Genomic DNA, 10470 nt, shown 5'->3' with positions numbered 1-10470 from the left:
CTCGCCGGAACCGTCCGCCAGTCGGGCTGCAGGAGAGCGGACGGCGCCTTCTCTTCCTCTCCGCCCGAGGTCCTGTTCCCTGTGCCCCAACCCCCCGACTCGCTGCCCACCCCCCACCTGAGCCCGCAGCTCCTGGAAGGCAGAGGGGCCTGTCTGTCACCAGGTCCCCGGGAAGCAGGCTGGGGCCTGGCTGGCACCCGGGCACTGGCAGGAGCAGCATGTTGCATGGATGAGGCTCCCGCGGCCTCCCCAGCTGGACGTCCTGGGACGCCTCTGCCCTTCCAGGAGCCGTGCGCGCCAGGACGCCCCGGTTACCTGCAGCTTCCGAGCCATGGCCACCACCTCGTGGTCCGGCGGGTTGTACTTGTAACAGTTGGAGAACATTAGCCGGATGTCGGCCGCAAAGCCCTGCGCGTCTGGGTACTCGCGGCTGTCCATCTTCTTCTGCAACACACAGTGACAGGCTGTGAGGGACGCCGGCCAGCGTCCCAGGCCCAGCCAGACCCGCTCGCGCGGCCGTGGGGCCCTCCGCGCCCCGCCACCAGCCCCGACACCTTGCAGGGGAGCCTGGAGAGGGAGAAGGGGGACTCGGGGGCTGGGAGGGGAGGCTCTGGAACCCCACAGAGAGGCAGACCCCTGGCGGGGAGGGAAGGTGCTGGACAGGAAGTCCCAACCGCCACCGGACCCCGCCTCTCCCAGGGCTTCCACTCCACTGGAAACATTTAGTTTTTTCTCCATGACATCCGGGTGCTGTCAGCAGCCCCCCCTCACAGGGGCACCAGACTGTCCCGGCCACCCCAGCAAAAAACTCGGTGGAAGCAAGACAAGGGCCCACTGCACACGAGAACAGAAGTGTGACCAGCGAGGGGCACGCAGGGTGGCAGCTGAGAACGACTGGGGGTTGAGGACACGGAGAGCGTCACCACCGTGAATGCCCCAGCCTGGAGCTAGGGACACTCGCTCGGCCCTGATGACCGAGTCTCCGCATCCCCCCACTCCCCAGGACCAGGCCCGGTACTTAGAGGGGATGTGGGCCTCGTGTGGTGACAACGAGATGGGAGCACAGCGTTGTCCTACCCGCCCGCCAGGGAGAGCCCACATCCCGCTGCCCGCAGCCAAACCGCGCCCGGAAAGAGCCAGCTGGAGCCAGGGGCTAGTCTGGCAAGGTGTAACCAGCCACCGCCGGGACCCCTGTGGAAAGGGGGCGACGGCAGAGCTGACGCCCACTCTCCACCTGCCTCTGCGCTGCGTGAACACCTGCAATGACCCTCTGTGCATATCTGCCCACGCAGGAAAAGAACACCCCAACGAAAACAGCCAGCATTCCTGGGCTCCCGGGACGGGCGGGGCCACGGCGCTGACCCCATCCGTGCCCAGGGAAGCAGGAGCCCTGCCCCGCAGGTGGCAAAGACGCTCAGAGAGAGCGAGGGAGCTGCTCGGCCGCCTAGCCGGGCCTGTCTGACGGGGGCAGCGAGCAGCACCCCGGGGGAGGGCCAGGTAGGCGTCACCGGGCAGCGGGGCAGAATGACCGAAACCAGCCAGTCAAGGCCCAGACCCCAATGACGGAGAGACACGACTGACCCTTTCTGTGGGGGAGGAGCCCTTCCTAGGGCCACGAGGGCAGCCCAGGGAGGAGGCGGGTGACACGCACCCAGCTGCCTGGGGTGTTCCTCAGAAGCCAGAGACCAAAGCCAGGCTGCCTCGGAGCTCTGCCCAGGGAGGACGGGCGTGCCGGAGCCCGGGCCAGACAGGGGCTCAGGCCCCCTCCCCGCCTGCCCGTGTGCACTCAGGGAGGCCTCCCTGGGAGGTGATCCCAGGTGCTGTCCTGGGGGTGCCACCTTCTGGGAACAAGCCTACTCTCTGCGGATTTACAGCTGGCCTGACCTGGAGCAAACCCGCACAAGCACGGTGGGGAACCTCTGACGCAGGAAGACCCTGGCACGGGAGCTGGAGGAGCTGGAGGAGCTGGAGGCCAGGCTCTCGGTCCCCACTCCGGGACCCACTTCCGTCTGCTGAGGGGGTGGGTCACCTGAAAGGGCCTCCCTGCCTAACAGCACAGACACCCGCCACCGCTCCAGGACGGGAGGCGGGAAGGAAGGAAATAAGGCAACCAGGTTGGAAGGGTGGACGACAGTGAAGCTGCAGACTCGGCCACCAGAGAGCGGAACGCACTGCCGGCCCGGCCAGTCAGGAAATGAGGCAACCAGGTTGGAAGGGTGGACGACAATGAAGCTGCAGACTCGGCCACCAGAGCAGAACGTACCGCCGGCCCGGCCAGCCCCACCGAGTCACCCGCAGGCCGGCCCGGGACACCGGCGCCACGATGGACCCTCGGCGCGTCGGCGGAGCAAGCGGACTGACGCAGTGCCCGGGACACCTGTGCGGGAAGCGGCCGGCCGACCGGCCGCCCGGAGCCCCACCGCCCACCGCCCGGAGCCCAGCCGGCCGCAGACCTTGACGGTGCTGAGGTCCATCGGGTGCTTGATAATGTCGTGGTAGTCGTGCAGCTCCAGGGCCTCGGCGTCCACCGGCTTGTAGAAGGGCCAGGCGTAGGCCGCGTGCTTCTTGGACAGCATCTCCTTGAGGATGCTCTCGCAGTGCCGCAGGTGCTCCGACAGCTTGCCCTTCTTGCCCGCGTGCTGGGGCACCTCGCCGTCCTCCAGGTCCTTCTTGGGCGGCTTGATGGGCCGGCCCCCGCTCTCGCGCCGCGCCACCACCTTGGCCTGCTTGGGGTCCGACAGCGGCGGCGGCGACTCGCTCCGGCTCGCGGTGATGGCGGACGTCGTGGGCGTGGTGGTGTCCGCTTTCCGCTTCACGCCCTTTTTCTGCGACAGCAAAACCCCCGGTGAGCACCAGGGACGAAGCCCGGCGTAAGGACACGCGTCGTCACGGCCACGCTTCGGGAGCGCTGACCCCGCCAGGCACCGAGCGAAGCGACGCCATGCACGCGGCCCAGCCGCCCCCACGGCACGGAGGACACGGAGGCTCAGAGGGGCCACGTCGCCGGCCCAAGGTCACACAGCTGGTAGTGGCGAGGCTGGACTGGGAACCTACCCCCGAGCCACCCTGAGGGCCCTCTCCCTTGGTCACGGTGGGCTGGCTCGTGACACCCACGCACTTCATCTGCACCAAACCAGCACCCCAGGCCGGGCGCGCGAGGGGCTCCAGAGACAAGCACGACAGAGGTGGCACTACGACCGGGGCTGTCACCAAGCGGCACTCGGGCTCAGGGACAGCAGGAACGGGGGAACCCCCTGCTTGTGAAGGCCGGCCGGAAAGTCCCAAAGGCCTCAAAGCCGGTGCTCCAGGGACACTCGCAGTGGAGCAGGACGGGGCGAGGCGGGCGGAGCATGCAGGGAGGGGACACAGGCAGCAGCAGCAGGTCGGACGAGGGCTCCAGGGGCTAAGGGAGTGGGTGGGTCTGCACTTCACCCAGATGAGGGAGGGGGCCGGCTGGAGCTCTCCCCCCAGCCACGGACACTGCAAGGACCCGGGGCCTTCAGGAGGTGTGTCCAGGGCTGACGCTCACGCGGGGCGGGGTCCGGTGAGCGTGTTTAATGCCTGAGCACCCCCGGCCTGTGGCCTCTCCAGGCGCAATGACTGGCCCTAGGGCCCACGGGCACTGCAGCCACGTCCTGCAGCCAGGACCAGCTCACCCGGCCCCCGCACCTCAGCTCAGGCAGGCAGAGGAGCCCCTCAGGGCCGCAGGCGCCGTGGCCGATGGCCTCGTAGGCGTCTGCTGTCTAGAACACCACCGCGGCGGCCGCCCCAGCCAAGCCGCCACCCCCAGACTGGCTACCCGCGAACACTTAATGAGGGGCACCCACGAGACGCCAAGCGCGTGCCGCAGAGGCCTGGGGTGGGAGGGTACCCATCTGGCAATGGCAAACAGGACATGCTCCAGGAGCAGCGGGTGCTGTGTGGGGCAGCCTGGCTGAACGCCGCCCGGAAGTGCAGGCAGTGAGGCCACAGGGGAGGGGAAAGCAGCAGAGGTGGCATTTTACCTGCGGGAGCCATTAACCCCTCTGAGCGCCTGCTTCCTCATCTGTAAGAGGGGGAATACTGCCTGCCCCAGAGGGTCGCTGTGAGGGTCAAATCGGAGAAGACGGTACACGTCAGTGCCCGCTCGGGGCTCGCTCTGGGCGGAGCAGGGGGCTCGGCAGTCTTCACCTGCCCCGGGTCAGGTGGGGAGCACCCGCTCCGAGCCCGGACTGGCCAGGACGGTCCCTGCCACGGACGGACATGCTGGTGCTCCCGCTAACGGTGGGGTGACCGATGAAGCTGGTGCCACAAGACCACGGCCAGGCCACCGCCCGCCCCGTGCTGACCGCCAGAAGTCCGAGGGAGAGCAGGGAAGAGCCGGGACCCCTCCCACCCTCCTCTCCTACAACTTCCCCTCGGGGACCCATGCACTGCGAAGGCCTGGACTTCGGGGCCCGAGGGGCTGGGGCCCAAGTGCAGCCTGCCCTCACCAGCTGTGTGACCTGCAGCTCCGGAGTCGTGGTCTCGTGTGCATCAGTCGGGAACAGCGGCCCGACCTCACGGGCACAGCCAGACCACTCCAAAGTCACATGCACCAAGTGCCCGACAAGCGGCCGGTGCCCAGGAAAGGCAGCAGCGCCTCCTGCCCCGCCCGACGCCCACCCACACCCAGGAACAGTGACCAGCGCTCAGACCCCAGGCCGGCCTGGCGCCCAGGGACACTCACCTTGACGACGGGCGGCGTGGGCGGGACCACGGGGATGATGGGTGTCGCGGGAGGCGGAGGGGCGGTGGCCGGGGGCACAGGGACTGATGTGACGTTTGCGGTGATGGTTGGCACAGGGGTGGCAGCGATGACGGGCGTCTGGGCGACTGCGGGGGGCACGTTCTGAAAGGGGGTCGCTGGGGAGACAGAGGACACGGCCGCCACCTGCTGCGTACCTTGAAAACACGAAAAAGAGGTTGGACATGCCCGGCAGGGAAGCGCCACACTTCCAGAAGCTTCGTGGACCCTCCTCTGCAGCCAGAGTACAGATCCCAGAGGAGCCCCTCACCCCGAGACCCCTGGCCCTGCATCCTGGCTGCCTCCGCAAGGCCTGCTCAGCGGGCAAACGAAAGGCCTGTCGCCTGTGCCGGGACCCGAGGCTGAAGGAGGGAGCCAGGACGAGCCACACAGCCTGGCAGGTAAGCGCCGGGTCTGTGCCCGAGACACTGTCGGCCACCTCAGATTCCGCCAGTAAGCGGCTGAGTGACCCTACTTAGCCACCACAGTCCCCATCTGCAAAGTGGGATGGTCAGCAGCGTTGGTGACCCCCCGGCCTCTCTCAAGGACCAGTCCACCTGGTCGGCCTATAGGGACCCAACTCTGTTCTAGGTTCCCAAACCAGGCACAGCCCCGCGGCCCCGGCACCTAACCCCGCCACGCTCCCCGGCGGGTGACCTGGCCCCTCTCCTGTCACAGAGAACGTAACACGCGCTTGGAGAGGACACGGGGAGAGCTGTGACTTCTGGGGAAAGTGGCCTCAGAGCCAGGGCTGAGGAGCACGGGACGCGGCAACGCCACGGTCCCCTCCCCAGAGCCGCGGGAAGGCAGACCGCGACATCGGCAAGGGCCACGTCTCAGAGGACCTATGGGTCACAGAGCTGAGACGTGGCTCCTGGAGTCCATCTCGTCGCTGCCCCAACTTCACACACAGGGAACTGAGCTGAGTCCGGAGGGGCCGAGGGGCCCCCCCAGAAGAGACGTCCGCCCGGGACGTCACGACAGAACAGCCACAGGCATCCAGCTCCCGTCCACCCCTTTACCTGCACTCTGGGTCCCCGCAGCCGGTTTCCGGCCTTTGCCCTTCGGAGCAGGGGGTAACAATTCAACTTCCTCCTGGGGCATCTGGGCCACTTTCTGCAGAAAAATTTTCTCTAAGGCTTGGGCCATTAGCACTATGTCATCTGTGGGCTGAAGACACGGGAAAACCGACGTTACAAGCTGGGGACGAGCCACGCGCTTGCAGATTACATTGCCGCTTGCAGTTCAATGTATTTATTTAAAAATTTGATAAGAGATTTGCTAAGGCAAAAGGAATACGTTTTAACATGGAAACTCTTGAATTCAGAAAATCACGAAGACTAAAACCCACCCATCGTCCGTCACGTGGAGACAAAGAACTTTCAACTCAGCACTGGTTCGTCTTTGCCCCGTCACCTTAAAACAGAACCCCGCACGGCCAGGATCACGGGGGACGTCCCTAACCTGCTCCTCCGGCTAAAAACCCTCTTGCGGATGCCCCCTCTTATCATGAAGTACCCGCATCATTCTGGGAGGCTGCGTGTGGCTGCCACGAACGAGTCTAGCCACTCTCTGATGGCCCTGCATGCAGGTGCTCTAACTGTCCACGGGTGTGAGCCTACGATGACCCCTTCGGTATGTCTAGAGGGAGAACGTCCAGGTCCAAGGGTGCGGACGCTGTCGATGAAGCATTTGGCACGTATCACTTCCCTCTAGCTCTCGCTCCCTCCCGCAGGGACGTGGCCCACGCGAGGCCAGAGCACGGGGACTGCCCGTGGGGCTCGGGCCAGAGAGGTGCCAAGGGTGACAGCGTGACGGCCGACGTCTGCCCAAGCCTGCTGCAAAGCAGCCGGGCCAGTCTCAGGGCCCCGTGTCAGCCCCTCCCCACCCCGGGTCTGCCCTGGGCCAGCGGGCAGCTCGCGGGTCGCTTTGGGCCCGTGCCACGTGCACCTTCTTACCTTGTTATAAATGTAACAATTTGTAAACATGGTGTTGAAGTCCTGCATACATTCACTTGCACTCCAATAATAACTATTTTCTAGTCTCTTCTTAATAGTCCCCATGTCCATTGGGTTTTTTATTATTTTATGATAATCCTAGGAAAGAGATTTTCACAGGCGTTACTAAGGACGCAACATTAACTATTTTGTAGTTCTCAGGGGCAGTGACTGCACACAGAGCAGTCTTCCCGGCTGCCCTGGGTACAGGGCTGAGCCAAAGGCGGTTTCTGGTCACCTGAGTGAGGGTAGGTGGGCGTGTGGTCCAGGGCGCACACCCGGCCAGCTCTGAACCTCCTCCAAACCTCCCGCCTGGCGAGGGTCCTGCGCGGAGGGGAGGTTCTCACAGAGGCACAGAGCCGTGGCACTGGGGCCGGTCTACACTCTGGAGACGGGGCCACGCCCCCACCCAGACCCTAAGCCTTGCTCAAGGGCCTCAGGTGACCAGGGTGGAGCTGGGCCCAGAACCCAGACCACCAAGTGCTGGCCCAGGGCATCGCTTGTAACAGGCAGGACTCTCTCTCTGGGCCCGAAGAAAGCCATCGGACGTCAGGTCAGCCCTGAGAGTCAGTGTGTGGCGGGGGGTGTTCCCCCTGGAAACCGAGTGTCAACCCACACAGAGCATCGCACCTCAAGGAGGGTGCAAGGGACAGGAGGCAGCCATGGGTGAGCCTGGGCACCGCTACCACCGCCAGCCCGTCCCCCCGCCCCCAACACGGAGAGGCAGGATTCCCTCCCCCGCCCGGCCCCCGGGTCAGCCGCTCCCTGTTCTCCAACGTGCGTGCGTGAGCAGCCCCCGTAGCTCCCTGGTCCCTGAGGGCCTGGGCTGTCCCCGCCCCTGGAGGCACCGGCTGTGCGCCGGGCTTACCCGCACCAGCCACATCTCAGGCAGCACCTCTGCCAAGGTGGGGGCAGCCCCTCCCGGGAGCTGGAGCAGCGGGGTGGGGCGGGCACTCACGGGCAGGTTCAGCTTGATGGCGTCCACGGGCTGGTAGAAGGGCCAGGCGAACTGGTGTTTCCACAGCGTCTTCACCACCACGTTCTGCATGTACTGCAGCTGGTTGGTCTTGCGGCCGGGCTTGGCAGGGTTGGCGACCTCCGGCGGGGGCGGGTTCACGGGGCCCGGGGCCACCGGGATGCCCGCGGGGGCGACCGTCGCCGTGGTGGACATCCTCCGGCGCACGCTCACTGGCCGTCACAGCAGCGGCTCGGGGGGGCCCTGGCTTCCTCTGTGCTCCCCGCGGAGGCGTGGCATCCCATGTCCAGGCCCGACCAGGCAGCACCTACAGGCAGGACAGCAGAAAGGCCGGTCACCCCAAGCCCTGCCGCCTTGCCCGGCCGCTGTGGGCCCCCCGGCACGCCCTGCGGTCACGGGAAGCCCCTCGCCTTGGTCAAGTAGAGCCTCGCCTGCCACAGAACCCCTCTCGAACTGGAGGACAGACACGGGGGACGGGACAGCACACGAACATGTGCCACCTGGGCAGTGGGGAAGCGCCAGGGGCCAAGGCGCAGACTCGGCCCATGGCCTGATGACCACCTGCCTGTGGGGCCCGACTGTCCACTGGTGTCAGCCATGGCAAGTTTTTAGGGAACGAGCGACCCGCAGAGCGCTGCACCACGCTCCCCACAGCGCCGAGCCCGGAACCGCCGGGCCCCCCGCCTGCCGCCACGCGAGCGAGGTTCCACCGTAACCACGAGAACCAGCTTTGGGTTTGTGATGACAGCCAAGCCGTGACACAGCCGACCCCTGGCCCACGGGGGTGGCGGGCCCAGTCCACGGCGAGGGGCTGCTGCGGACCCCGCCCCAGCCCTGGCCAGCTTTCGGGAATGCTCTCCGAGGGACACGGCGCAGCACAAGCACGCACAGGCCACCCCGACGTCCTAGAAGCCAGCGCCCCGCCTTTACCTGAAGGACACAGGCAGCCTGGGGGCTGCCCGCGGAACCTGACCTCCAGCGGCGTCTGTGTGCTCTGCTACACGCCGCTTTTCCTGTGTCCCTGCACCTTCTGTGTGAACTTGTCACCACATTCGGAGACAGCACTCGCCACGGGAGGGGCCAGATGGCCTTAGGAGGTTCCGCTATCAGCCACTGGAACCAGCCACTGTTATGACCCCGGTCGCTGGCAGCACAGGCCACAAGTGGGGGGCGGGGGGGCCCTTCCCAGAGCGCTGGCTGGGAGACGCTGACGAGCACCCTGACTCCCCTCCCTGCTGCAGCCCCAGGCGAACAGGGCGCCAATGAGCCCTCTCGCCCTCCAAGCCAGCCTGCCCCGCTGCCGGCTCATTCGAGGAACATCCCGGAAGACCCACTAGGCGCCCCGCCTGTCCTCTGGGGAGCCCGGCCCCTCTCCGCCCACTCAAGGTGAGGGGGCGCCTCTCACCAGGCCTGTAACCAGTGACCAGGTCAGCAGGTAGCTATGGCCTCAGGCCAGTGGCTCAGTGGAGACGGCAGCCATGTCGGCTGGTGCTGATGCGTCTTCACCGCCAGACAGAAACCCTGGCACCAAGCTGGTCATCCTCACCACCTCGCAGCCCCATGCCCACTGGGAGGTCAGCAACCCTGAACTCGGCCCAGCATGGCCGCCTCCCGCCGGGACCGCGGTGACAGCGCCCGGGGTCTGCCCTCCCCACAGGTGGAGCCCTCCCCAGCGGCACTGGCCCTGTCAAACCAAGCCAGGCCAAAGCAAGTCCCTCACCCACTCCAGACCCTCCAGTGGCTCCATCGCTCACATAAAAGCACCGTCCCCCCTCTGGCCGATGGGGCCCAACATGACCAGTGACCAATCTCCCTCCTGGGCTGCTGCGGTTGCACTGGCCCTCGCCCTCCCTCGCTGCAGGAACAAGCTCGCACCCTCGCCGCCTCCAGGCCTTTCTGCCCCAATGCCGCCACCTGCCAGGGCCTTCCGGAACCTCCTGGAACATCAGCCCCCCGGACCCCAGGCACCTCGGGGCTGTAGAGCAGACACCGGGGCCAGCCTGTCGCTCCCAGTCCCAGCTCTGCCCTTTGCAGCCGTGGGATCCAGCCCCCCAGAGTCCCCACGGGCTCTCTGAGGTTAGGAGTCAGACGCAGAGTGCGCTCGGCCGGTGCTGGACGAGCACTAAGCGCCGCACAGCCCTGCACTGACCGCCTCGGTAGGAGCTCGCGGGGAAGGACGCGCTGTGCTGCTGCCCCCTCCCAGGGCAGTCGACCCGTGAGTGGGTGGCTGCCCAGCACCTGGTGCTGCTGCTCGGCCCAGGGAGCTGGGAAGTGGGCAGACACAGTCGCGGGCTGAAACTGACCTGGAGACACATGGAGCCCACAGGAGGACCCAGGGCTACTGGCCAGGGTGAAGGCTAGCCTCCTCCAGGCACGAGGGCAGCTGAGCACGGCTCACTGCAGGGTCAGGCTTGGCTTGTCCTGGCCCTCGGCCTCCCTCCCTCGCCAGCCACGGCTCCACACCTGCGGCTGAGCAGAAAGCCAGCTCCAGCCACGCACACGGGACACACACGTCCTGGGGTGGGCGCCCAGGACCCGCAGGAGCCCTGGGCCAGGCAGGGGCGGGGTGGGGGTGGGGGCGGTGCCAGGGCAAATCCCAACCAACACACTAGGGCTGACCAGTGCCTGGCCTGGGCACGTGCTCACTGCACTGGTCACTGCAGGCCACAGGGCGTCCCTTCCATAGCATCCGGAAGTGAAAGCTGCGTCCGGTCCTGCCTCGAGGGCAGAGA

The 10470-nt window shown here is 66.5% G+C and overlaps 1 protein-coding gene across 3 annotated transcripts in view; it reads right to left on the bottom strand.

Annotated features, from left to right (window-relative positions):
* The window catches only part of BRD3 (bromodomain containing 3), a 21860-nt gene extending 11618 nt beyond the window's left edge, over positions 1-10242 (bottom strand). The window contains exons 1-7 of one of the 3 annotated variants that reach the window (XM_006918095.3): positions 8669-10242; positions 7721-8045; positions 6724-6861; positions 5788-5935; positions 4709-4923; positions 2454-2825; positions 316-444 (exon numbers count right to left, since the gene is read on the bottom strand). In XM_006918095.3, the coding sequence (XP_006918157.1) occupies positions 316-444; positions 2454-2825; positions 4709-4923; positions 5788-5935; positions 6724-6861; positions 7721-7933 (1215 nt within the window). In that variant the 5' untranslated portion in view covers positions 7934-8045; positions 8669-10242. The remainder of the gene's footprint in view (positions 1-315; positions 445-2453; positions 2826-4708; positions 4924-5787; positions 5936-6723; positions 6862-7720; positions 8046-8668) is intronic. The other 2 variants (XM_025051139.1, XM_015594177.2) reach the window with 2 other exon arrangements.
* Between the last annotated feature and the right edge of the window lie 228 nt (positions 10243-10470).

The sequence above is a fragment of the Pteropus alecto genome, unplaced genomic scaffold (assembly GCF_000325575.1).
Source record: "Pteropus alecto unplaced genomic scaffold, ASM32557v1 scaffold67, whole genome shotgun sequence".
Taxonomy (NCBI): Eukaryota; Metazoa; Chordata; class Mammalia; order Chiroptera; family Pteropodidae; genus Pteropus; species Pteropus alecto.
Note: the sequence above shows the minus strand (reverse complement) of the source record. Positions and strands in the feature narration are given on the sequence as shown.